Source organism: Callospermophilus lateralis, chromosome 15, assembly GCF_048772815.1.
Source record: "Callospermophilus lateralis isolate mCalLat2 chromosome 15, mCalLat2.hap1, whole genome shotgun sequence".
NCBI classification, from domain to species: Eukaryota; Metazoa; Chordata; class Mammalia; order Rodentia; family Sciuridae; genus Callospermophilus; species Callospermophilus lateralis.
This window is the reverse complement of record NC_135319.1, coordinates 78,913,298-78,941,249: the sequence shown is the minus strand read 5'-3', so window position 1 is coordinate 78,941,249 and position 27,952 is coordinate 78,913,298. Positions and strand designations below refer to the sequence as shown.

The 27,952-nt window shown below is 50.4% G+C and overlaps 1 protein-coding gene across 1 annotated transcript; it reads right to left on the bottom strand.

Moving 5' to 3' along the window:
- Positions 1-114: 114 nt before the first annotated feature.
- Positions 115-27,832, bottom strand: Vwa2 (von Willebrand factor A domain containing 2). Its single transcript, XM_076834359.1, has 13 exons — positions 27,781-27,832; positions 24,159-24,233; positions 22,903-23,036; positions 17,803-17,912; positions 11,578-11,772; positions 10,089-10,222; positions 9,418-9,550; positions 7,792-7,847; positions 5,456-5,563; positions 3,964-4,536; positions 1,953-2,504; positions 1,023-1,148; positions 115-227 (listed from the first exon to the last, which is right to left on the bottom strand). Exons 1-13 carry the CDS (start codon positions 27,830-27,832, stop codon positions 115-117), a joined length of 2,361 nt encoding a protein of 786 aa, XP_076690474.1.
- Between the last annotated feature and the right edge of the window lie 120 nt (positions 27,833-27,952).

Here is a 27,952-nt window from a genome sequence, read left to right as displayed (position 1 = left end):
TGGCGTTGGTGGCCAGAGTACCTTTTGCCCTGGCAGAGGCTAGTGGGCACTGCATGGAGCTGGAGGCAGACATTCAAAGGACCCCAGAAGACACACTCCAAAGGGAGCACCCTCTCAGCTCCCAGGACGCCCAGGTCTCTGTAGCCGCTGGCTGGGGTGCAGCTGCTGTCCTCCTGCAGGCTCTTGATGGGAGCCGCGTGTCTTGGGGGCATCTCCTCTCAAGACCCCTGGGGAAGGAAGTAAATTCTGAGGACATCAGCTTCTGAGTCCTCTCTTCAACCAGTCAGCAGTCCCTTCATGTCTTACTTTTATACCACAACCCACCTGTCCAAGTAGAAGATGCCAGATTCTAGACCCCATCTGACTCCCTGCATACCACTCCCCAGCCACTGGAAGTCATCCTGTGTCTGTGGCTGAAAGCCCCCAGCTCCAACTCAAGTTGCCTTCTGATTTCCAGCGGATCTAACTTTAAGCTCAGGGAGAGGAGCCCCAGGTGGGCCTGGAATGCCGACAAGCCTCCTGTACGTCTCCAATCTGCTACCTTTCTCCCCAACCCCACCCCTCTGTCCTCACTCTCAGCAGATGGCTCTTCTTCCCACATCACTGAGCAAATAGCACTCAGAAAAGAACTCCCAGTAGGTCCCAGCACATCTACTCACCTGCCTGCCTCTGGGCCCAAGCCCCCATCTTCACCCCCATTACCATCCTGCTAACTGAGGTCTCCCTTCTAGTTCTCATTTTCCCCCCGTGTGTGTAGCTGCATATAGCATACATGTCATACTTGTCTGGTTTACTGCCTGTCTCCACACTAGAATGGAAGCTCCATGAGGGCAGAGTTTTATTCTACATACGGTTGTCTTCCTGACACCCAGAACAATGTCTGGAATGCAGGCGCTCCTCCTAATGCCTCATGGGTGAATGAATAAACGATTGAATGATAGAACCTGTCTTTGAGTTTGTGGGACTTGGCAGGATTCAGAATACCACCCCCAGTGCAGCATGCGGAGCAAGAGCCCACTCACGGTTCTCACAGTGGGGGCCCTCCCAGCCACTCCGGCACTCGCAGCGGTAGCTCCCGTTCCGCAGGACACAGGAGCCGTCATTCATGCATGGGTTGGGTTTGCAGAGGTTAACTGGCTGTTTGGCTTCTGCAAGAGAGAACATGCCCACTAGGTCCATCCTGGGTCAGAAGCAAAGATCCCTACTCATAAGCCCAGTTCAGACACAAGGTCACTACAGTAGTATCTCTCACCTCAGCGTCTCCATTGTCCCTAAAGCAACAACTTGGCACAGGGCTGGTGCTTCACCCTACCTTGCCAAGTAAGTAGGACCCACCTTGCACCCTGCCTTCCTGCAGTTTTACTGTATTATCATTGCCACATACTTTTTTTTGGGGGGGCGGTTACTGGGGAACGAACTCAAGGGCACTCCACCACTGAGCCACATCCCCAGCCCTAATTTGTATATCTGTATCTTATTTAAAGATAGAGTCTCAGTGAGTTGCTTAGCACTTCACTGTTGCTGAGGTTGGCTTTGAACTCATAATCCTCCTGTCTCCGCCTCCTGAGCTGCTGGGGTTGCAGGTGCGCACCACCACGCCCAGCAAGACACGTACTTTTTAAAAGGGGGAAAGAAGGTCACTGACAAAATGAAGGCTTGGAATTAGGCTGGTCTGGCCCTGTTGGCAGCTAGCCTGTCATTTACTACCTAGGTTAGTGTCAACAGAGGGTTCTTATGGCACTGAGAGTTTCCTTGACATGTCATTTGTTTAAATAGAATGCACTAATCTCAAGTTTGGTTCCGTGAGTGTGGGATTTACCACACAGGCTGGCACACAGAAAGCGAGCCCTCAGGAGCTGGGAGGAGCTGCTTTCTTTGCAATGATGCAGGTGAAGGCCCAGGTGGAGGTCCCATCCTGGTGCAGCCCTGCAGGGCATGGATTCCCCACTCACCTCCACATATCCACTCGATAAGCATGTCCCGGTGGTACCGCAGGTCGGTGTAAGCTGCTACGTGGATCAGGGAGTCTCGAGGACCAGCGAGCCTCCTCAGTGCCTCCCTCAGGACAGGCCCCACACCCACCACCAAGACGGAGATGCCATTATTTCTCAGCTTCTGGACAGGGACAGCTGCGTCTTCTGCTCCTCTCCCACCTGTGAGCATCACTACAGCCTTGGGGACACCAGGCCGGGCGCCCCTCTGGACAGTCATCACCTTGTCGTGGATGTGTAGCAAGGCTGTGCCGGCCGAGCCCACTCCCCCCAGGTAGGGGGCCTGGCTCACGGCCCGCAGCACGGCAGCACGGGTGAGGTGGGCATCTAGCCCGAAGGCTGTCTGCACCTGGCTACCGTACACCACCAGGCCAACCTGTGTCACGTCAGGGTTCACATCAAACTGGAGGGCACAGCTCCTCACGAAACTCTGCATCTGAGCAAAGTTCTCCGGTCCCACTGAGGCCGAGGCATCCAATAGGAAGACTAGGTCCAGGGACTGAGCCTGGCAGCCTGCAGGGACAAGCAGAGCGGGCCCCTTGTCTGGACCTGGCCAGCACAGTGGGGACTGTCTGGGCTACATGGAGTCCAGGTCAGCCAGTCTGTTGTCTGTCCACACAGTACCCGCCCTCCTCCTCGTGGCCACAGAACACCCAGCCCCAGCACACAGGCAGGTATGTGAATGCCCAACTAGACCAAGCTCCCAGCCTCCCTGGCAGCCAAGTGTGGCCACGTGTCTAAGCTCCATCTGCGGGGGGGGGTGTGATCCAAAGTAATCAAGCAATTCCAAGTTTGAAATTTGCAAACTCAGACTTACGCAAGGGAAAGCTGCCGGCCTTCTCCCTCCCCTTTCCCCCTTCTTGCTGGCTGAGAAATAGTGACCTTGGACCTCAAGATGGAGGCCACAGTTGGCTAAGTCACTCTACTGGCCCAGGCCACTCAGCTCTAAAAGGTATGTAAAAGGGAAAAGCTTCTGTCATGTGTCAGTTGTTGAACTTTTGGGACCCCTGTGACAGCATCGGCACCTCCCATTGCTGCATGCACTGTACCCAGGGCACCATCATACCACATGTACCAGCGGACCGAAGCCTGCTCCGGGGAGGTGTCTATGGGGTACGGACAGGAAACGAACACAGAATCACCAATGGATTGAGCAGTGAGGACAAGAGCAGGGAACTAAGGCAGGCCAGTGGGGACAACAGGATGAACCTAGGAGAGAGGTCAGGGCTTCTCGGGGGAGCTGATACTTCAGCTAGAACTGCAGGAGAAGTCAGGGTGAGCTGGTGGGACAGGGTGCCTCTGAGTCGGGAGGAAGCCTCTCCCAGCCTGCAGGGACCAGACCCAGGAGCTCCCAGCACCTGTGGAAGAGTGTAAAGAGACCTGCTGAATGTCCTCTGGGGACCTGGCTGGTGTTCTGGAATAGATGGACATCAGGTTAAAAAAAAAAAAAAGAGGTCTAACTACAGTGTGGATGGTGATAAATAATCGTGTTGACATCAGCTCATTAATGATGATGATGTTCTACACTAATGTAAGGTATTAACAAAAGAGGAAACTGGGGACGGGCCATGTGGGAACTCTCCACTAAGGTCATGGTTTGTTTTCTGTAAATCTACAACCATTCTTAAAAAAGAAAAAAAAAAAATACCTGGCTGCCTTAGGAGAGAGGTGGGAGTAGGCAGGCCAATCCTGTCCTCCCTTCATAGGAGGGGGTGGTCCCTAGCCACTGGGGAGAGTGACAAGGACTGAGAATCCCGGGTCCCAGCTGCAGCTTCCCACTGCCCATCTCCCAGGGAAGCAGCAGGGGGCCCTGTCCAAGGTGGAGCCACAGTGCTGATCTTTACATACCAGCCACATGATCAGCGCTGTGGATCCAGCCTCAGTAGGGAGAGAGGATAATGGTTAAGTGGTGCCCAACAGAAGGAAGGACCTGCCCACTGACCAGCTGGCCCAAGTCAGGCACCGACCTTACCTGGCAGGGGCCGGCTGCACAGCTTCCCCTGCAGCTCAGGGATCTGGCTGAACAGGCCCTGGGGGTGTGCGTAGACCATCACGAGCTTCGGGCTGCCAGTGACCTCCTCCAGCTCTGCCCGCACAGCCTCGCTGCCCACACCCAGCAGCAGCAGTTCTCGGGCCCTTGCACGGAGCGCTGGGCCAGCCACCTCGTCCTGGGAGTGGGACTCGGTGAGCAGGACCACCACTCTGCGCGGCCGGTCCTGGCCTGTCCTGGTGGCGCTCCCAAAACCACGTTCTGCCACCTGCTTCAAGGCACTGCCAGTCAGGGTGGGGCCACCGCTGAACGGAACGCCGTCGATGCTCCTGACCAGGTCTGGAATGTTCTGGTACTCCCCGATGGGCACCACCACCACCAGCTCCCTGCTGTACCCAGCCACTCCCACGCGGGCCCGGGAGTCCTCGCCCAGCACGGCCTGCACGAACTGCTTCACAAAGGCCTTGGCCCGCAGGAAGCCCTCCAGGGTGGCGCCTGCAGAGCGGTCCAGCAGGAAGAGGACATCGATTCTGCACTCCAGGCTCAGCTTGGGGGCTGCTGGAATCACAGTGACACCCACTGCCACACTGTGGTCGGTGCAGGGTGTGGATCAGCCCCACCCAAGACACCCCTACACTGCCAGGGGCCAGAGACACCAGGTGAACCAGTGCCTGCCTTAGACACAGCTGTAGAAAATCTTTGCCTTGAGCTCATGAAGATAGGCTCCTGTGTTTTCTCTTAGAAGCTTCTCTTTTGCCTCTTCACATTTAGGCCTATAATCCTTCTGGCAGTGGGTTGTGACGTATGGGGTCAACATTTATTTTTTTTCCATATGAGTCTCCAGTGAACCTAACACTACACTTTAAAAAGTCACTTTAAAAAGTCACATTTAACAAGTCCTTACTATGTGTCAAGCACTGTGGTAAGCAAATTACATCAACTTGTAACTCAACCACCTGTAGCTGAAGCTTCTATAGTCTTCATCTTTAAAAGGGAGGCTGGGGTTGTGGCTCAGTGGAAGAGTGCTTGCCTAGAACGTGTGACACTGGGTTTGATCCTCAGCACCACATAAAAATAAATTAAAAAAAAAATAAAGGTATCATGTCCATCTACAACCAAAAATATATTTTAAAAAAAGGTGTGTGGGGGGGTATTGGGTCTCCTCGTTTCTCTTTTTGCAGAAAAAAAAGAAAAGATTCTGCCCAGAACCAGGCCAAAGAGTTGGGCTGGCTCAATGATGCTCCAATATCAGCCAGGAGCCACTGTCCTGCCAGAGCTCTGCCACCAGGACGATTTATTCATGAAGCACTTATTTATTCAGACACCACATGAGGTGTTAGATGGGCAGAGTACTGGGAAAGTAGGTGGCTCGAAAATTCAAGGGCTGAGTCTATTCAATAGCTACAATGGTGGGAGGTGAGAAGGCTCCACCCGCTCCCCAGTGGTCAGTCCTACAAGTCCCACACATACATACCACAGTTGGCCTCCCCTCCAAAGGCCAGTGGGCAGAGGCAGTGGTATCTGTCCAGTCCTTCTGGAATGCATGTACCACCATTCTGGCAGGGCTGGGAGTCACAAGGCCCTGTCGGAGAGATACCAGATAAGAGCCATGCACACTGGCACAGAAGTGAAGAGTGCTGGTCAGCCACGGGCTGAGTTCTGCAGGACCCAGCCCCTTTCCTCCCCAGTGCCCAGTAGGAAACCAACCATACCACCTGGGGCAGAGAGGGGACAAACCAACGAGTACCTGGAGGAGGGCCTGGGTGGGGCTAATAAAGGACACACAGTGGGGGATTGGTAGGGCCCAGTGTGAATTACAGGCCCACTCAGGGACATGCTCATGGGCTCTGATACCAGGAACACAGGCCACAATTACTACAGCGGCTGAGAAGGCCTAGAGGAGCCAGGGGCAGCCACGAGTCGCACTGCACGCAGCTTGCCAAGGGTGAAGAGCTCAGTAACATCCAGAGGACAGCGGGGGTGTCTCAAGACTCAGGGAATGCTGGGAGCTTAAGGGCCCCTCAAGTTCTGCCTGTGGTTGTTCTTAAGGGCCCCTACAGCCTGGCATGGCAACAGTGAGCCTTCACATCCTGCAGTCAGGCAGCTTGGTGATCAACGTGGCCAGCGTCCCTTCCTCTGGCACCTAGATTCAGCTCTTCTCACTTCTGTATCTTCATCTAGAAAGGGTGCTGATGACTGCACCCTACGCCACAGGGTTACTACATGCATGAGATGAACGAATCTGTAGAAAGTCTTAGCCCAAAGCCAACACTCCCTGAGAGGTGACGCAGCATTTGCTTTGGGTTGCAAAGTGCCAATTATGAATGACGCCTCAGAGTTGATGTTTTACACAGGTGAGCCGGCCTAAGTCAAAATCAGGCCCATTCTGAAGGGTCTCACTGCTGGTGCCTGGGGTCACCATCTCAGCCCCTGATTAATGTGCTCACCAATGATTGCCAGCTGCAATAAAGCCCCATGAGAACAAGCAGGAGATTCCTGTGCTCATGTCTCAGAAGGCTTGGTGAGCAGCCTTCTGTGTCATGAGTGGGATTGGGGAGCTGTGTCCTTTTTGCTTGAAAATATTGATATTTTACTTGGTGGCCATATCACTGGAAATAAAAGTGCAGACTTTCCAAAGCCAGAAAGTACTGAGGCTGACTCTGGGAGTTCTGCTGGGCTACAGTCCTGGCAGCGGGAGCATCCGGGAAATTCCTGGGGGCTCACAAACTGCAGCAACAGAGGCCTCCAGTTGAGCATCCGCTGTGGGCCCAGGACCATGCCAACTGCCACACACACACACAGCCCCATTTCACTGATACAGCCCTAGGAGATAGGAACTGTGAAAACTGCCACTTTACAGATGCAGATGCTGCAGCTCAGTGAGTGGCAGTCACGGGTGGAAGGTCAGATGGCTGGCGAGGGGCAGAGTGGGGACTCAGACCCAGGCACCCTGGTTCCCAAACCACAAATCCTCCAACTCTAACTTCTGAGCAGCAGCATTCTCAGGGCCCCCCTTGTCCCCAGAGACCAGTGATGTGAGAAACGACACTCTGAAAGGGAGGCCCGGGATCTCCCGATTCCTGGAAGGCTGCCCGTCTGGTGTGAACCACTGGCTGTGTCTCCAGAGACCAGCTCCTGCCCCATCAGGACGAGCAAGCTCACACAGGGATGGGCAACCACATACGTGGGGGTGATGTCAGCTCCCAGGTCAGGGACCCCAGGGGAGGAGCAGTCAGGGTGGACCAGGAACCATGCTCGATGGTGCACAAAGGCTTTGCCAATTCCTCACGTTGGTGTGGGATTTCGCAGGGGAGGAAGAACGTCCATGGGGATTATCTGCTGAACCTTCACAGGGTCCCCGGGTATGGGACCACCTACTGTGTGGAGGGGGAACGGGGAAATCAGACGCTGGGCAAACAGTAAGCCATCTTTATAGAAGAGGGAACCGACTGGGTATCTTGCCCAGAGTTTGGCACTGGGTGTGAACAGTCTAGAAAGCTGGTGCTCAAGAGAGGCCTGCCTGTGTCTCTCACCAAGGAGCAGAGGATAAGGGGGCCCAATTCCAAAGTCGTCATTCCATCATCAGTGCAAAATCACCAGGAGCAGATGAAGAAAGACCACAACAAGCACGGGCCTCCACCTCAGGAGGGCCCGTCCCTCTTGCCCTGCTGCAGCCTGTCCTATCCCTGTCCTCTGCCCCAGAGCCCATTCCAACCCCACCCTCTGCCCCAGCACTGTCAACGCCCCTTTTCAAACCAATCTGGACCCAAGGCCCAGAAGGAGCCAGAGAATCCAGGAGGCAGACCATACCTGGGCAGATTGTCCTATAGCAGGTGGCAGGGTGCGTGAGGAGCACTTTCTTCCAGCTACAACCCAAGGAAACAGAGATAGAGAGATCAAAGGTTTTGAAGATGACTATTTATAACATGAAAGCTGATAGGAGAGTCCAATGCAGAAGTGGGTCGAGGAGGACTTCCTTATTTTCTTTCTGGACTCTACCCTCACTTTACCCTCACAGAGAGGAGGGAAGATTTCAAACTACCCACCATGCAGGGAGTGAGGGGAGTACTGAGACTTGGGCCACCACAGCCAGGCTGTGTGACCCAGGGTGTTAGTTTCCTTCTCTGGTTCAGTGCCCTCCGCTGGACAGTAAGACTGTCTGTAGTTTTCAGTTGCTTTCCTTGGAGCTTTGATGATGAGGGAAGGGGACCGAGTGGCCAAGATGCCAGGCCTCCCCTGAGTGCCCCAGCCTTTCCTTTCACGCCAGATGTGCTGCATGTATCTCATCTGTACACACTGTCCCCAGGAAGCCCCCAGAGTTCAGGAGGATTTGCAGACCACCTGGCTCCTTGACATGAGGATGCTTGAGTACTAGCATCCTGTGATAACACAAGAGCCACCGTGCTGGGGTGGCTTCCACAAGTCAGGTGTCCCCATTGCTACTCTGAATCCACAGCTACCTGAAGAGATGGGGATCTCCATCTCGTAGGTGGGGAAATGGGTTGAGAGGGCTGAACTAGGCTGACCAAAGTCACATGGTTATTGGCCACACCAGGGCTGAAACCCAAACTGGGACCATCTGTCTCCAAAGCCCACACGCTGCCCACTGGGACTTGCCCCAGCCCTCCAGAGTCTCTGTGGCCATGGGCCCGGCTGCAGCAGGAACAGTCCCTATCTGGTAGGCAGAGAGCCCCTCTCTGTGTTGGAGGCAGCACCAGCTCCAGCCTCACCTAAGGAGGCTCTTGGGACTTGGCAAAAAGTTATCTAAAGTTCTCCAACAGGGCTTTGTCCAATAGGATCCTGTCCAGGGCTGCCCATCCAGAGGCAGGCTGATAGGGCTGACCCCGTGGGCAGGGCCTATCCTGAGGTCAAGTGGGATAAAAGCCAAGTGTCAAGTAAGAACTCGGGAGTGGCTCAAATAAAACATCTGCCGAGCTTCGAGCTCATGAAAGAGAAACCTTCCTCCCTCCAGGTCTACTCCTGGAGACCAAAACACAAAAATCCCGGCCCAGAAAACTCTGTGGGCCCCACCCCTCCCCCAGCTTTTGTTGGGGCAGAAACTGCTGACAGGGACTTGGCTGTCAACAGCCAACAGCACAAGGCTTGTCCCCACCTCCCTTAGGACTGGATGCAATGCCACGTGCCCTGCAAGGCCCTCCAAGGTGACTATTTCTAATTGCAACCCTACCCCCAACCACCTGAGGCAGCCTGGGCTGTGTTTGTGAGACTGACAGATGGACGCTGGGAGCTAGGCCCTCCTTGTTCCCCAGTGCTCCTCCTGGCTCCCTTCAGCCCCCCGTCACATGCTCTGTATCTCCAAGAGCCAGGTCTCCGAGTGCGGCTTTCCCTGCAGCTCAGGAGGCCTCGGCACTGGGGGCTTCCACTCCCACCACCCAGGTCCTGCAATGTCTCTGCCCCCAGACCACATGGACAAACCTGTAGAAGGGACACCGCACAGCCAGCACAGCGTCAGCCTGCCGCGACCCTCTCCAGCACAGGGCACCATCAGTGAGCTCCTGGATGGTCTCCAGTGTCTTGCGCTCACAGGGATGAGCCTCAACTCTGCAGTCTGTGTCCACGGCACATGGCAGAGAAGACACAGCAAGACGGGGTGATGCCCCCACCTTATCCCCACTCTCCAGAGGGTTGTTCCCAGGGTCCCACCCTGCCTCTGGACCTGGCACTTCTGGCCTCTCTCAGGGCAGAGAACCAGGGCCAGGGGCCAGTCTCTGAGCATCTCCTGTGCATGGCCTGCCCCACCTGGCTGTTCCAGACTGTGGATTTGTGTACCTTCCACCTAATGAGAGTCACTCTAGCTCATAAATAGACGCTGATGAGGACGCCCAGCCCCATGCTTCCCGAGCCCCTCTGTGCTGACCATAGCAGGGGAGCAGAGCAGCAGGAGCCCTACCAGGTCTGGATGCCAAACTCTGGGCCCCTCATCCCCCACCCCCAGAGCCAAGCTCAGAGCTCCAGCTGAGAAACCCAGACAGGGGTCAGAGTCCAGGGCAGAGGCGGGCTGTCTTCCTTGCCCTCAGGAACACTGCCCCACCCCACACCCCGCTCCACACGGGCAATGCCACTCACCGCAGGCTGGGCCGTCCTACCTGGATCAGCAGGGCTGCAGAGCGCGGAGCTGCTGAGGGTGCTGAGGAGGCCGTTGGTGGCGTCCTCCACTTGCTCAGCCAACAGCACATGCTGCTCCGTGGGCTCGCTGGCCAGAGTGTGCAGCTCTTCCCACCTGTGCCCAGAAGTCCCGGCGCCACGTGATCCCACGCCCACCCTCCTACCGCCCACCCATCTCCCGGACCACGGGCTCTCTGTGGACAGCACCCCACTACCCAGAGGCCTCTCTGCAGCAACCCCATCCATCTCGGATATGGGCGAGGACTGAGAAGTGAGCCACGGGAAGCCCAGCCAGGGGTCACCCTGTGCACTGTTAAAATCCAGGGATCTCCTCACCCTCAGAACCAGCGGCTCTTACTAGAGGCACAGTCCTGACAGGTTCAGTTGTCTGATTTGCAAAACTCACAGCTGAGAATAAAAGCAATCAGAAAGCAAACGGGGGAAAGCGGTTCGAAGTAACAGCATGGGAAAAGCAAACCAGGACAGCTAGTGACGGGAAACACCGACCTATTCTAACTGGTGGACACAAGAACCCCGGCAGTGCGAGGCTGTCCAGGGGAAGCAGCCCCAATGTTCGACGGCATCATCGTCAGAGCCCATGACAAAAAAGACATGTGGGACGATGATACCCGGACCTGAAGAAAGGATCACATGACACTGAGAAGCCTCTTTATGGGATGACAGGTCAGCAATGCAGAGAGAAGAACCCCACCATTGCAAATCCATCACAGTGCACCAGGCTTTGGCATTAGGGCAGAACTTCATTTATCTCCGAAGTCACTAATGTGGAACTGCCCCTCCTGTCTGAATTCATGTGAAGCAGACCTTTCTCTCAGTGCCCAGCTCAGCGCCTGGCACACAGAAGGGTTGGCCCAGCAATTGACCAAATGCGACTGTGGAGGGGGCAGCCAGCCACAGCTCCCCACTCCCCTGGTACCAGGAGTATGCTGTGACTCAGGCCAGCCAGAACTGGATTACCTGAAACTGGCCCAGGGGCCCTTCTCCAGGGTGGGCCTGTGAAGACATGAGCTGCAGCACCACCCACGGCCCCAGTGCCAGCTTCCTGAGAACCAGGCAGAGAGGAGAGGCCACCAGGCAGAGAGGAGAGCAGAGACTCTCGAGGGACAGACAGAGTCTGAATGACACTGAAGCCCTGGCTCCTGCCTACCTACCCAGAGAAGCGAGATGACACCACAAATTTCCATTTCTGCCCAAATAAGCTTAAGTTGAGTTTCTGTCCTATGCAACCAGTTTTGTTTAGAGAAACTGAAGATAATACACCTTCTTAGGCTTCCAAAGGTTGGGACACCCTGTACACTGGAGCCCAAAACAGCCAAGTGGGGAAAAGACAAAACTCAGCGAGGAACACAGTTTTCCCAGTTCTCCTGCCACAGCTAGGAAGGCTTTAGGCCTGATGTGGTCCCCTGGCCGACTACCTGAGGACAGAGCCAGGACCCCTGAGGTACTTACCTGGGAAACCGGACCCCCACGGCAAACACAGTGATGCCCCTTTCCTTCAGCTGCTTGGCGGGCAGTGCCACGTGCCCCTGGGACTTCCCATCAGTGATGATAACGAGGAGCTGGGGCACAGAGCCATTTCTACCCCCAGGGAACCCGCTGCCCAGAAGGTACTTCAGAGCAAGGCCCGTCTCTGTGCGTCCCCCTCTGAGGGCACCGAGAAGGAAAAAGAAAGAAGAAAAGTCAGCAGGGCAGGAGGTGAGTGGGAGAGACGGCAGGTGATCAATGGCTCCTGTCATCAGGGAATGGCTGCCGACTTCTAGCAGAGGCTCCAAGTGACAGTGCCACCCTCAAAACCATAACGATGGTGGAGGCCGACTTCTTCCGTGGACTCAGGAGTCACCCTGTATTCCCGTTATGCTAGGTTCCGATGCCCTCCCTTGTAAGTGCAGGGGTTTTGTTTTCTCCCCACCCACAGTAATGACTCCAGGCTACCGATTCTCATCTTTAGTCTGTCACGCACCCCCCCAGCTCCCTCTCCACATCAGCCCCTTTTTGACATGGCTCAGCATCTTCTGGGACCAGGAAAATAACTTAGCTGGGGCAAGCTGTGTTAAGAATCTGTAGGAGTGATGGACAGGGCTTGGCGCAAGACTCTGGTGAGATTTTTTTTCCATGATTCAGGACCTTGTGGGCCCTGTCCAGGTGTGGGGTTGGTGGCTGGAAGGCGGAGCTGGCCGAACACCTGCAGATCAGGCCGCAGTGGGACAGGGCCAGCGCTTCTCCATTTGGCAAGGTTTGCAGATTTGTCTCATCCTCACAGCCCCATTGTGGGGACTGTGGACTGGTCTTGGAACTTCAGCAGGATTTCTGCTGAATCTTGAACCAGGAGGCTCTTGTAGGTGCCCTTTTAGAAAGATGACTGCTGGTTTTGCGAGGTAGCTGGTCAGAAAACAGAAACTCACTCAAGCAGATTTTAGGTCACTGAATTGTCCCACTGTAGCCAAATCTTTTAATGGGTGGTTGCATGTCCAAACATGAGCACGAGCGTCACTACAGTGATTAAGAGAAAAACACCAGCTGGATATCACTCAAATGCTGACTACAGAGGCGGGTGGGGCACACACATTTTATACTCAGATTGTGCTCTATTGGCACAGACAATGCCTGTCTTAACTCTCCAGAGTCTAGAGTCATTCTCCCAATGTGAAGACATCCAACTGACATGAAACGCAGGTCTGGAATTATTTGCCCGTTGTGCTGTGCTGCTCTAACTTAACACTAAAAGTGGGTACTGCCCATGCAAATCTGCTGTAGGCCTCTCTGCCCGGGGTACCTCTCCTGGCTGGCTCCCCTCCAAGCAGCTACACAGGAATCCAGGCTCCTTTCATGTTGTGGTTCCACTTTCCTCTCAGTCCTCAAAGTTCTCTACTCAGCAGAGAGATGTGGAAAGAGAATGAAAGTTGTGTCTGGGAAGGATTTACGGAGCACACCCAGATTATTTTCCGCTTTTTATCGCTTTCTATCTTCTGCCAGCTCTTAAAAGGCAATTCTCTTTGTGGAGCTCTAAGTTAATAAATGTCAAGAAGAATGGACAGCTCCTAGAATTAACACTTCAACCGACAATATGTAGCAGCAACTCCCATCAATTTACAAAACTCCTTTTCTCAGCCCACTCGTATTTACTGTGAACTGCTAGAGGGAAGACACCGAAATGGAAACCAAGCAGTGCATAACCTGGTCCCACCGCTCAGTGAACTCCCAGTGTCCAGGTGAGGAGATACCAACACAAGCGTGCAACCCTGAACCAGAGTCACAGAGGGAATCACTGGGGGGTGCAGCAGAAATAGGCTTCAGAGGGGAAGGATGGTCCAAAAGGGACCTTGGTCAACCGAGAGGGGAGGGGAGGCGGCCTTTCCAATCAGGGGAAGGGGCGTAAGCAAAGACAGGGCTGAGCAACACCAACCGTGTTTGGGAACTGGTGAATACAGCTAGGTTTTGGCGTCAGGCTTGTCACGGAGGACTAGAACTAGAGCACACTAATGTTGGTGGATCCTAAATGCCACCAACAGCTCACCCTGTGCTAGATCACATATTAGACACCAACGATGACCAAGTGGATTCTGATTCTCATGATACTTCTCCTTTGCCAAAGCTCTATATCTGTAGAATCTTCCTCTGGAACTCCTGGGAGGGCAGACTGCCTGTTCCTGAATGTAACCCTTGCAAGTATGGCAAAATGTGCTCTTGTGACAGAGAAGGAACCCTGCTCAGAGAAAACCAGTAATAACTGCTGATGTTTACTGAGCGCCTCCCACATCACCACACAGATGGTAATGACCATGCCGCTCATGACTGGTGCAGACAGGACTTAGATCCTGGGCCCTCTGCTTCCAAGACCCCAGTTCTTAACCAACCGATTACTTGGCTCATCAAGTCGCCTGCCTCTTACCCAGCCAGTGGAGGTCCGAATTCAAGTTTAAACCCAGCTGGGATGATTCTGAAGCCCTGCCCTTTCCTCTCCAGAGGTCAGCAAATTGGAGTTTAAAAACCAAATCTAATAGCCTGCCCATTCTGTAGATAGTTTTATTAGAAAACGGCCACTCCAATCATTTATATATATCTGCGCAGAAACTATGTGGCCTGCGAATGTTTAAAATTGCTTACTATTTGAGCCTTTTCTGAAAAGATTTACCTATCCCTGTTCTATACTCTTCTCTTTACATGTTCACAAAACTCTCGTCTCCCCAGAAGCTGAGGTGGGTGTCCTGGGACCCTGCAGGACTCCACCCCAGGATATCTCCTGTCCCCTGGACCCCTCTGATCATCACTGTTCTTTTTAAGTTCAAAAGTTTAGAACCAAAAAAAAAAAAAAAAAAAAAAGCACTTGTTCTCTATGATCCTGTTCTTGTGTTTCATACAGACCTGCCCTTGACCCTTCAGTCAGAGTCAGACTGTTTTCCTTTTCATTCACCACTGGCAGGGGAAGCACTGGATTAAACCCAGATCTCTCTTTTTTTTTTTTTTTTTTTTTTTTGAGAGGGAAAGGCACACATGAAATTCACTGCATCCCTCAGGCATGGGACTATTGCAGTCCAGATTTTTTGAATGGGACTGGGCCTCCCTGTTCACAGAGACTAGCCTATGATTAGAGAAAAGTTAAATTCCGAGGACAAGAGCCCAGGTCACCTGCTGCATGGCCTGATGGTGCCCACCCTTCATGCTCTGCACCTTCTCCTCTTCTCACCCCACTGGGCCCCTCCTTCAGGAGCACCGTCTGCTGGCTTCCAGCCAAGGTCAGGTGAGAGTCCCAACGGCTCTGACCTCTGGGAAACCAGAAGATCCCACTTCTGACTCCATGAAGCATTTCTATCTCCAAATTTGAGTTCAAAGGCTGGTTCCAGATAGGGAGGTCTGAGGCCAGTGCACCAAGATGTGCCTAATTTCTCTCCAATGGGACCAATATGGGTGGTAAGCTGAAGACTCACAGGGGGGCTACGTGTTTGTCATGCATGGACTTTTGGGGGGCTTTATTAAATGGGGGCAATGGAATCTGAATTTTATCAGCATAACCAAGTGATTAGGAACAGGGGCTCATGGGTCCAGGGGTTGAAAGATCACTACTGTGATAGCTTAGCCAGGTCAACTTGGAAAAGTTTTCGGTTTCTCTCCATATTAGGGTAGGGAAAGGCATGGTGCTGCCTGAGAATCAAATGCTGTGTCAGCACTTCCTAGGCCTTATCTGTGGAGTTTAGTCTCCAATTCTAGCCTGCATAAAATCCCCCAGGAGATTTAACACCATAGATTCTTGCATGCTATTCCCAAGGAGTTCAAATTGACAGGAGTATCATGAGACCCCAGAATCTACATTTTCAACCAGTTCTGCTCAGTCCCAAGTGATTCTGACACAATCGAGCCAGCTGGGGAATAGACAGAGAAACAACTCCAGAAGAAAACTCAGTCAGTACAGGGAAGTTGATTACATCTTTGGTTTTTAAGCAAACAAAAATCCTAGAACCAACCTAAATATTTCCTTTTGAGGAAGGAGAAATGATTAATTACACTGTGGTAGCTGAATTCTTTGGATTATTAGATAATCATTAAAAAGGATCAATATGAAAAATAATACAGTGTCAAGCAGAAGTACACATCAAATAATATTAAGTAAAAATGCACATAATTCTAACTATTCTAAAAGCTATGTTTAAATGCTAAATGGCTCAAGAAAGCTCTAAGGGATTTCATGCTAAGGTAAAGTGGTGATTGTCACAGAGTCCTGACAAAGCCACAGAGGGCGTAGAAGCCGCTGGGTCACAGAAAACCCAGGTTGTGTTCTTGAGAATAGTGAAATGAGCAGAGCAGCCTGCACTGGCCAACGGGCCAGGAATTCTGACTCTCAAGAACCAATCGCAGTGTTTTATCTGATGGGTCATCATGGGGCGCCATATTGGGAGGCTTGACTAATAACTTCTTGCAAACAGTAATAAGGTAGCTGTCAAACACACTTTTAGGGTCTTGCCTTGGTCTGAAAAGGCAAGTGGGTCTTGCAGTTTGGAGAGCCATTTGATCAGCCTGGCACTTAAAATTCCCCAGCAGATAAAGGGTGTGGAGCTGTGGGGAGGCCACCCCTCAGCAGCCAGCGTTCCTGAACATCTTCCTTTCCTGTGTCTTCAGTGACCCCACAACTATGGCCAAAAATGAGTCACTGTCTCCCTCCTTGTTTGTGGCCTCTTACAGTTGAGTTAGGCTACTTCGGCGCTGATGTGCACATTCCCCCCAAAAAAGAGTTGCTTTTGCTCAGATACGTAAGAGGCTTCGTCCTCCTCCTGAGCACCTTCATCTGGCACATTCTTAGTGTGACTCCAGGTCTCATGGCATGAATAATACTCTCAGCCCTAAGTTATGATTCTCAATACAACTGAAATGAGGCTCAACTAATTTGGAGTTGGGGAGGACAGCTGGGTGGGGCCAACATCTACCTGTGTAAAACAGGGAGTTGAAAGACATTCTAGATGATCTCTAGTGCACCTTTTGTACCAATTCTTTGAAATTCACTTGATTTTTCAGATGAACAATTTGAAACAAAGTCATCCAAATGGTCTTTGACTTTCAGTTCTAAATTTAAACGATTAGGCTTTTTTTTTCCCCCTGCAAATGCACATTACATGTAGTGTGCATATAATAGGTACAAAGTGTTTTTATGACAAGCTTATTAACATACTTCACTGACCATAAAATTCATCCTTTTACAATACACATGTCAGTGACTTTTTAGTGTGTTCACAGAGTTGTTCTAGCATCATCACAAACTCCAAAACATTTTCTTCAGCCTAAAAAGAAGCCCTATACCCATTAGTAGTCATTCCTCAATCCTCCGGCTCTGGCAGTAACAAATCTACTTTCTACCTCCATATATATTTGCCTGTTCTAGACATTTCATAAAAATGGAATCTAGGGCTTGGTGGTGTAGCTCAATGGTAAAACACTTGCCTAGCACATGCAAGGTGCTGAGTTCCTTCTGCAGCACTGAGGGAAAAAAATAGGAATCATACAATGTGTGACCTTCTGTGTCTGGCTTCTTTCACTAACACACTTTTAAGATTTATCCATGATGTAGCATGAGTCAGTATTTCATTCATTTTTATGGCTGAATAAGATTAATTGTACGGATGTACCATAGTATCTGCACATGAGCGATTACACTGTTACTCTGAATATTAGTGTGCATGTTTTTGTGGAGGCATATATTTTTCAATCCTCTTGAAGTGGAATTGCTAGGTCATATGATAACTCTATATTTAACATCCTGAGCGACTGCCAAACTGTTTTTAAAGTGACAACCTGGCTTTAAAATCCTATCACCAAGGTAGGAGGGTTCTCTCTGTCCACATCCTTGTCAACCCTTGTTATTATTTGTTCTATTTTAGCCATCCTTGTAGGTATGACATGGCAGTTCCCAGTCAGTAACTTCAAAAGCCCTTTTCCATGCAGCAGACGACTACACATAATAGCAGCAAATATTTTTTAAACTGGTATTTAAATCACCACCTGGGACATTTTTTATGTAATTAAAGGGAATTCTGAGGAGGGGATTTTCATTAGACGCTATGCGCAGCTGGGGTAATGCCCCCCACCATGCTCTCAGTGAGGCCAAGAGCAGGGCCGAGCTCCTCAAGGGAAGGATTGAAGAGCAGCCGGCTTCACGCCAACCAAGGCGTACATACTGATCATACGTACTTGAAAACCATCCTCTTGATGTTTGCCTTCACTTCCTGTTGAGTTGAAAATGGATCCAAGGGGAATTCCAGGTGAGGAGTGGAACTGAACTGGAAGGCTCCCACTCTGACCTGCAGCGGGAGACAGGGGCCCAATTACAAATATTCCAGAGAGGAAAGAAGGGACGAGAGAGGCCAGCAACCTTGCCTCCTGGCCACTCAATGAATCCCAGGGCCAGCGCTCTCACCACTGTCCCTGAAAGAAGGCTCCAAAGACCAGCTGGAGAGAGTGGTCACATCTGCCTGCGGTCCCCATTAATCTTCCTGACCCACGTCCCCCAATGCGGCGGGACACCCTGGCAGCTTTCCTGGCTGATCTGTGAGCAGCCCTAGGACAGAGCTCTGCTCACACTGGCCAATGGCCTCCCGGGGCAGACACTGCTATCCAGTCCAGCTCCGTCCCATCTAGCCACAGAGGCATGACTGGTGAACGCCCACATTATTGTTGGGGAGAGTAAACTCTGCAGGGAATAAAGATGTGGCCCAAGGCAAAGGCCCACTTGCCCACGGCTAGCAAGGATGGGAGCCAGGCCCCTGACCTTAGCTCTCTGGTCTTCCCTCTGGCTCCATTACTCTGCTTGCTTCTCAGCAGCCAACACCTGCTGACCCAACCCAGGGGTCGGGGAGGCTAACCCCAGCCCCCATCAAGGGTGGTCATGCCTACCACAGTGAGGGCGCACGTCTTGTTGTCAGTCAGGCAGCCCCTCCAGACCTGCTCCTGCCAAGCTAGGCCAGAGTCAGACAGGGGGACAATCAGCCCCCAAAACCGAGATGAGCAACACAGGAGCTGAACTTCCTCTGCACCAAGAGAGCGACAGCACTGGTGAAGGCTCCGTGTGCTAATTGAGGCCACAGGAGAAAAACCAATGCTTTGAAAAACCAGAGAAGGGAAACAGCCGAGTCATCTGGTGTCCTTCGTTAATATTAATTGAAAATTAAAAATGCAAAGGTCTGTGGGGAATTTATCCTACAGATTCCCTTCCACATATATGAAATGACGATTATAGACTCACAGTACATTTGCATGGTGAATGTCCATCAATGGGGGTTGGCTAATTAGACTGTGGGAAACCCTTATGCCGGGAAGTTGGCTGTAAAAAAACAATATAAATCTCATGTATTTTCATGTTGACCTAAATTTGTATAGTCCCATAGTAAGTGTTGTTTCTAATTATAAATGTAAAAGGAAAATTCATTTGTAATTGGGAAAAGTCCAATAAAAAAGGATATTCATTAAAAAATAATATAAATCTGTATACAGAGGTGGAAAGATTTCCAAGATAATGTGATGATAATAAGACAAGAGACAGAACACAGAAAGGACTAAGATACCCTTTGTGTGAAAGGGGGGAAATAAGGACACTATTCATAGTTGCTTGGATTTGCAGGAAGTGATTCTGGAAGGCTCAAGAAAACAGGCAGGGCACCTGGTAAATGGAAAATGTGTGGGCAGAAGACTTCGCTCTGAACATCTTTTTATTGAAACAGATGAATGGATTAGTTTTAAAAGGTAGGGGAAAAAAAAAACAAAACCTCTCTTGAGAACAACAGCTGGGCCTGTTTACTCGGGGTTAAAACAGGAAGGATCCAACTTCAAAACAAAACATGCAGGAAAACAGCCTGAGTTAGTAGTTAAGGCATTTAATTTAATTGGTGGTTTGGGAGCAAAATAGCTGCCTTTTATCTTCAGTTTACTGTACTCAGAAGCGAACCCGCCCAGATTTCTCACCACACAACAGTTGTTCTGCCACCATTATACCATTAGAGCCAGGAAGTCAACTTACTACCTTTTAAGTGTTGAGAGGAAGGCTTCAATCACCTGAAATCCACCCCAACAACACAGCGTTCATAAAAGGCCCTAATTTAAAGCTACTCAAGAAGCTCTTCCTAAAAACCTGAGAAAGCAAAATAAGTTACGAATCAAATGCGTTGGACCTGGAGGCAAGAGGAGACACAAAAAGCCAACAATACAACCAAAACCCGAAGCCACAGAACACATGACTCCGTCTTAAACCCCTTCCACAGCGTGAAGGTCTGTCCACGCACCTTGAAGGTCAAAACACTCGCTCACCCAGAGAGACACCAATTCTTTGACTTCCCAGGTCTTGCTACAAGAATATCTTTTCAAGTCCAGTCCAGATCTAACTCCCTTAACACTTAGATTCTGTTCTCTTAAAAAACAGAGTCATAGCCAGATGCAGTGGTCCATGCCTGAATCCTAGTGGCTCAGGAGGTCAAAGCAGGAGGATCAGAAGTTCCAGGCCAGTCTCAGCAACTTAGACTCCATTTTGAAATAAAAAATCAAAAGGGTTGTGGATGTAGCTCATTGGTAAAGTAACTCTGGGTTCAGTCCCCAGTACCACAAACAAAACAAAACCGCCATTCTGGACTCCCATGTGAAAATGATAATCAGGGCCTTCCAAATATAGATGTTTCCTCTCACTATCCTGGCCATCTTGGGCTCTGTATGTTTTGCCAATATGAAACCTAAAATCAACCCTAGAACTTCATGCCACGTTCTAAATGTGGTCTAGCAACACTGAGGTTAAGCTCCCCAAACTCAGGACCTGATCCTATCATAAGGTATTTTTGTCATGGTTTTCTTACCCTTTCCCCATACCCTTCTCTCCAAACTGCCACATCTGGCTTTCTATCTGCTGTGTGAAACCTGGGTGTGAACTGAGTGTCACCACCCCATCCCATCCCAGAGGCTACCCACGGGAGAGACAGATGGCCCATGGAGCTAATTCCGGGCTGAGAGTCAAGAGCCCTAGTTCCTCCACACTTAGCTCTCTTGAGATTGCTGTATGACCGCAGGAAGTAACTTTGCCTCCCTGAACTCGTTTCTTTATCTGCAAAACATGCACCAATAATCCAAATAGCTTTCCTCTCCCAGCTTTCCATCTTTTGGGGTCTCGAGGCCACTCATGTCAGAACACACCACATCAATCCCAAAGTCGACAGCATGTTATCTTTATATCACGTCTTTCAGGAAGAACTAGTGAAACTCCGGAGGGAATCATTTGCAAAGAAGCACCCTACCTGGGGTAGGATAGAGATTCAGCAGTCCTCTGCCTGGGCTGACTCCAGGTAGAACTTCCCGACTGCTCATTCCTGGGTGGAATGAAGTCTGCTATGGTGTCTGGCGATGACCCTGTGAGACTGCTCACACTCCCAAATGACAGGCCATTCCAGGGAAAATCTGGCCCTCGTTAAAAGCCATGCTTGATCCTAAATTCTAGAGATTTTACTAAGATTAGCTCAGGAATGTCAGCCTGGAAAAATCACTTCCTCCCTCAACCTGTAGGTGACTATGGAATTCAAATAATTACGGCTTCCCAGACCAAAATGTCCTTCTGAATTTCTATGTGAGTTTTGAGTAGGTTCACATGGCTCAAAATCCAAAAAGTATAAAATCAAAAGTCTGTGGCTGGGTCTCCCCTCTGCTTATAACCCAACTGCTCAGTTCCCAGCCCCTCCCCAGCAGTATTAATTGCCCTTAGCCTGTTCCAAAGCCCTCGGTTCTTTAGGCACATACACCAGCAAAGACAGAATAAATCATATTCTTTCATCTTCATTTTACATAAAAATGGTATCCTACATACCATTTGCACCCTTACTTTCTACCTTAATTTATTCTGTATCTTTCCATGGTGGGAGAGCTTCCTCACTCTTCCTGCAACTGTCTGGTGTTTCATTATGTGAATGCACCACAGCGGATTTATCTGTCCCCTATCAATGGACATTTGGATTGCTAGAATCTTTTACAAGTATCCACGAGTAACCGTACGAGCATTACTCTGCATAGGTGCAAGTGGCCACAGAGTACCCCAGTGGAATTGCTGGGCCAAAGGTTCCAAGTCTTTGTCATTGTGATGAATGCTGTTAGATTGCCCCATGTAGGTCACACAGTCGACACTCCCCCCAGCAGTGCACGGGAACACCAGTTGCTTAAAGATGTGCTAATGCAGCATGCCACCAAACTTTGGAATTTTTCCTAATCCAGTAAACAAAAAGTGACACATCAGTCAGAGACACGTTACAGCATTGAGTTCGGCTGGGCATCTTTTCACATGCCTAAGGGCCATTTGTGTTTTGTTTTCTCAAAATTCTGTTTATTGCCAATTTTTCTATCGGGTTGTTTAAAAAAAAAATGCCCCTTTTAGAGACAAGAGCCATGGCTGCCACACTCTGCTGATGTTTAAGACCTACTACTTGAAGCCAGGAAGAACAAGAAATGAAAATAACTATCTGGACTAACTCACAGGAGATCTCTCCAAGCCAATAGAGAGGGTAGGAGCTGCCCCAGTGTCAAGACTCGGGTCTGCTCAGTGTGCCCTCCTTCTCATTGTTCTGCAAATACCACTTCTTTTTCTAGTGGGAAACAATCCACGTGGTCCCTCTCTGCCTCAAAACATGGAAGAACAACTAACTCCGGTCCAGACTGAGACTCTCTTCCATGACCACTGAGATTGGCCAAGGGATTACCATGTGACCTACACCTGTCCAATTGGAGCCCTCCTGGGGATTTTGCCCGACCCATAAGGAAAGAATTCCACTTTCTTTTTTCCTGGGGCCATTAGCTTGAAGGATAACACAGGGCAACTCTGCTGTGGAAAACCTTCCTGGAAGGAGGTCAACCAAAGAAGTCAGAGTGAGGGGAAGGAGAGAGGGTGCTTCACAGCTCGACTGAGCCCTAGCCTCCACTGTGCGGGAACCATAACTGGGATTGACCCTTTTGTCCTCCCAATTCCAAAATCCAGCAAATTGCCTCTTCTATTTAACCTGTTAGATGCCAAGGGTTCAATTCTGTTAATATTTCCATGAAATTGACACAGGCACCTTAAAATAGGTTGGAAAACATGATCTAGAGCTTATATACATTTTTACAGTAATATTATAATTAGAATATTAAATTACTATATTCTATATTTATGCAATTATATATATCATATTAAGTTTTACAGGTGTGGGACAACAGGACAAAATGGGTTAAGTTTGGACTTCTGTCACTTGCAACCAAAGATACCCTAATATGAAGATCAACAAGACTTATACTCACCCTCCCAGGGCTGATGTCCAGAGCGTCACATACGGTGATGGCAAAGTGCTTAGACCTTTCAAAGCTCCCTTTCCCGATGCTGTGAGACCCATCTAACAGAAACAGGACGTCCATCGCAGCCGAGCACCACATCACTGGGGAGAGTGAGACAGAAAGGTATAACTGAACTAGATTTTCCATATCACAAAGACTTTCATCAAGTCCCTGCTTATGAATACTAATTTGAGCTCTGTGAGGAACAGCTCCTGGACCAGCCTTGGTCCCAGCTCTTGGTGCCATAGCCTAGACCAGAACACGGTCAGGCACCCTGATAGGTGAGGCCACGTTCCTCAAGAGTTCAAGTAGCAATAGTGACAGCTGTGGTTACGCCTCTCTCTATGCCGGCTCTTCTTGAGACGCTTTGGAAACCTAATTCAGTTCATTCTCATGACTACCCTGAGACAGGTGACTATTTTATATCTTTGAAAGTTTTATTGAGGAATCATTACTACAGTTCACAATTCACCCAGCTAAAGTGTACAATTCAACATACATTTCTATAATATTCACAGATGTATTCTATTATCACCAGTCAACTTTAAAACATTTCCTATCATCTCAAAAAGAAATCCTATATCTTTTAGCTATCCCCCACCTCCAAATCCCCTCCCCACCCCTCTGAGGAGATCTGCTATTTTTATTCTCACTGGACAGATGAGGAAAGCGAAGCACAGGATAAATTAGTAACTGTCCTAGGGCCAAAGATCCAGGATTAATCCTGGGCTGTCTGGCTCCCCTGACCTCACCAGAGGGTGCAAGGGAACCAGAGTCAGAGGAGCTCCACAAAGATGGCGCCCCAAAGGGCAGTGCTGGGGCTGCAAGCAGAAGAGAGGTTTCACAAGACAGGGTAGGGGACAGGCAGGGCCCCTGGGTACATCCTGGTATGGCTTGAGCACATGGAGGGATGCTGATGGAGGAGGAGGAGGAGGATCATGGGGGGACCGAAGAGTGGTTGGGTAGATGGCGGTCAAGTGGCAGAGGCCTTGAGGTGCAGACCAAGAAGTTCAGCAACGTGGATTTACTGAAGTTGTTTTGGCTGTTGTGGTTTGTTTTTTAACCAAGCAGAGTGACGTGGTCAGGCCCCTGTTTGGGGAAAATGACTCTGGTCACAGAGTGAAAGGAAGCCAGGAATGGGTGGCAACCCAGGAGGAACAGGGCTTCCCTGGGCCTGTCTCAGGGACGTCTGGACGGGGGTTTGGGTGTAAATGCCGGCTTACTTTTGCTGGCGGCTGCAATCTTCCCAATGGTCTCTCTGCTCGCATGGACTTCTTGGAGAGGGAGCGAGGGCAACACTAGGAGAGAAGACACCAGGGGCCGTCATGCGGAGGCAGGACAGAGAGAGCCTTCACCTCCATGTGGGACCAGGACAAACAGGTAACAGGGCAGGAAACAGATGATCGGGAGGCCTGATGATACCTGCATTGCACAAGGTCCCACAGGGAAGGCTGGGCTGGCAGCTGTGTGTGAGGCCCGGGTTCAGTCCCCAGCACAGGTACGTAATCACCACATAGAGAACATTAACAAAATGAACCACTCCTATGAGGCATATTTGTATTTAGATTGGGGATTTGAAAAGTTTAAAATACCTGTAGAGGGGATAGGGAAGGCCTGTGATTCTGAAGACCTCTGTCACTGGTTAGGTGTCCTACCTTTGTCCCCCGTGGGTACAGCACCTTTCACTGTATCTAGGTATACCCTTGGAAGCCCCTAACCCACTGCCAGGCCCTCAAAGCATCTCTGCTCCATAAAAATTAACCTTGGAGTGAACAGAATTTATAGAAGCAGATTCACAGAAAAACACTATGAAAAAATAGTCAAACAAGTGACAAAGTGCTATAATTTGACAATTTTAAATGTGAGAACCTAAATAAAATTCTAAATTTAAATATTTGGAAGAAAATTTTCTGATGGTGATAATGTAAGCTGGCACAAGCCTTCTGAAAAAGTTTGGCTAAATGAATTAAGAATCATAAAATTGCTGACCCTTTGATTCTATAGTATATTGCAACTAGAAATTGATTCAAGGGGAAAACAATTTAGAGATGAGAAAAGGTGCATTAAGACCATCCCCTTCAGTGTCATTTGTGCAAGAGAAAACAAAAACCCAAGCAGAGAAATCAATGAACAAATGTTCACAATACTTGATCCATACAATTAGTATAAATAAGGGCTGAAAGTTTATGGGTAAGAAGTTCATGGATGATTTTTTTTTTATTCTTTTTGATACACAGTCAAATAATAATTGTGGTAGATGAGCAATCGTAATAATTTTTAAAATAAACCCTGGGGCTGAGGGTGCAGCTCAGCAGCAAAGCACTTGCCTGGCATGCACAGGCCCTGGGTTGAGTCCCCAGCACCAAAATATTCAATAAATTTTAAAAATAAACTTTGAAGACAGGAAAATCATGCCCAGGAATCCCCAGGAAAGCCAAACGATGAATGTCCTGAAGACACCAAGGGGCCACCTGGGGTGGGGAGGTACGTGTATTTGGAAAAGGCTGTGCCGCCACGTGTGTGCCACCACACAGAGACGTCCAGCGGCAGGAGTATCCAGGTAGCTGCTTGATGGATACCAATGTCTGTGGGAAAGCCCAGAGGACAAAGGCCAGGTGCGAGCCCAGGAGCAAGCCAGGGTAGGGGGCAGATGGGGCAGCACGAGGGTGGCGAGGGAAGGAGGAGAGGGGAGGCAGTGGAGGGAGGAGAATCACACAACACGGGGCCCTGAGCTCACAGGGTTTGCACTTGCCAGGAAGGAGATCCAGGGGAGCGCCAGAAGAGCACGCTGGGTGGGGGTAGGGTGGGGGTGGAATACCAGCAACCCATGCCCTGCTCCACCTGTCTCCTCAACACCCCCGAACCCCGGCTGGTCCTACCTTCCCCAGCTCCTTTCCCCCTCTCTGCAAACTAAACCAGTCTGTAGTGTCCCCACCACACATTTGAGCAGATAGTTCCTGCCCCCTGATGTGGCCTGCTGTCTCTAGTCACGGAGACTAGGTCACCTAGGTCACTATGCTGAACCAGCAATGAACTCCACAGTTGAAAGCAGTGGGACCTGAGATCTAAGACAGTCTGCACAGCTGCTCTGCTACCAGGGCAGACACAGGACAAAGTACAGGGAAGACCGTAGACAGACTTAAAGGGGTAACATCTTCCACAGAGGCAGGGGCAGTCCTTCAACACTCAGGCTTTCTGCCTCAGGGCACTCCCAGATCCTGCAGGGCCGTGCATGGGAGAATACAGCCTCCTGTGGCCCGTTCTGCAATGGCGGTTGTTCCCAGGGGCCCTTCAGGTACATTTTCCCTCCTCCATCCTCACAGCCTAACTAACCCAGCTCTCTACATGCAACATGCAAGCACTGAGGTTCCTAGACGTGGGTCCAGGAATTATTGGCAAAGGGTGCAGTAGTGGAGGAATCCCCAGGCTCCTGCAAATAACAGAAAAAATACAGTGTCCTTTTAAATATCTTAGCAGGAGACCAGCCAACCATATCAGGACAGAAGGTCAGAGGAGCTCCATGAACAGAGGTCACTCACTAAAGATGTCTCTCATCTAAATGGGCCCCTCTGCACTGCCGCAGTCCGGCTGCAGCAAACTAAGTGGGGGGGGGGGGGGGGGTGACAAGGAACTTGTGAAGGTTGATACAGCAGGAGTGGGAGCCGTTTATTGTAGGACAGGAGGGGTATATATATATTCCACACAGCTTATCTTAATTAACATAAACTAGATACAGCAGTCAACCAATAAGGAATCGCTACACTTAATGGCTCGCTGGCCTTACTTCACAAACCACTCCCTCTGGCAAAATGCCAGGTGCCATCTTGACTTGTTTACAGACCCTAACACTGCACCATGTGCTCAGGGGTTAAGGCAGGTGCCATTCATTGGATGAGCCCATTGTGAGCCTGGGTGACATCTAATGCTCTCTGTGAAATAATCTAGGGACCCCTGAAGAGTCTCCCCTGGAAGGGGGAGCTGCTTAATGCACAGTTGCCACTGCTTCTGCTGACCAAGTCTACGTCTCCTCATGTGCACCCCGTGACTTGGGGGACAGGCAGACTGAGCAGCCAGACTGAAGCCTCCTACTCCCAGCCCCTTGGGTCTGCCCAGGTTCTGGAGGATAGGCCGGCGGAGATAGCAGCCAACTGAGAAGACAGAAAATACCTGTCACCAAACCACATCAGGGAGGACAGCAAAAGAAATGACTCTCAGTGCTGTGGCCACCATGGTGGTTTTACGGAAGAGCATCCTGAGCCAGTGTTGTGTTAAGTGCTGAAAAACAGAGGCTGTGGGAGGTCTGACCTGAGCTGAGGGTCCAAGAGGAACTGCGCAGGGCACTGAAGGATAGGTAGGAGTTTGCCAGGGCGGCAAATGTTTGGGTAAGGGGGTAACCCAGGCTGAGGGGGTAACCTATTTGGAGGGAGGGAGCAAGGGTGCCAGGCAGGGCAGGAAGGAGGGTGGAGCTGCAGTACAAAGTGTGCAGGAGAAGGAGTGCCACGGGGGACCTGAGACGAGATGGGATCACACAGGACCTGTCAAGAGCAATGAAGAATCACTTAGAAGTCTTAGGTGGGGTCGATAAGGGTCCAGATATGATCCGATTTGCATTTTTGAAATGGCTGCTGTGTGGAAAATGTTCTGGAGGAGGATCTGGGGAACCCAGCTGTCAAGTCAGGAGGCTACTGCAGTGGTCCAAGCCCAAGATAATGGGGCTTCGGCTAGGGAGGTGAACATGAAGTGGAGACATAAATGGATCTAAAAGCTGAAACCAACAGTGTCTGACGCAAATCAGATGTCCAATGTCTTACCCCCTCCGCCAAAAAAAAAAAAAAAAAATCTTACCTCTGGAAAACAGGAAAATACAGATGGCTTCCAGCAAGAGGAAAGAGGGCATGTTGACGTAACTACAGGCCAGGAAAAGAAAAGCAGCATCAGTAATGAGTCCTGTGAACAGTTCAAGTCATGCCATCGAAGGAGATGACAACTACTTAGCTTTTTGAGGCCACAAATAGGA

Coding starts and splice junctions, on each gene's coding strand:
- Vwa2 (XM_076834359.1), bottom strand. CDS start 27,832: ATGCCCTCTTTCCTCTTGCTGGAAGCCATCTGTATTTTCCTGTTTTCC. Junction 17,913..22,902: donor TGGACATCAGCCCTGGGAGG/GTGAGTATAAGT, acceptor CTCCCGCTGCAG/GTCAGAGTGGGAGCCTTCCA. Junction 2,505..3,963: donor GTGCAGCCGGCCCCTGCCAG/GTAAGGTCGGTG, acceptor TTGTCCCTGCAG/GCTGCCAGGCTCAGTCCCTG.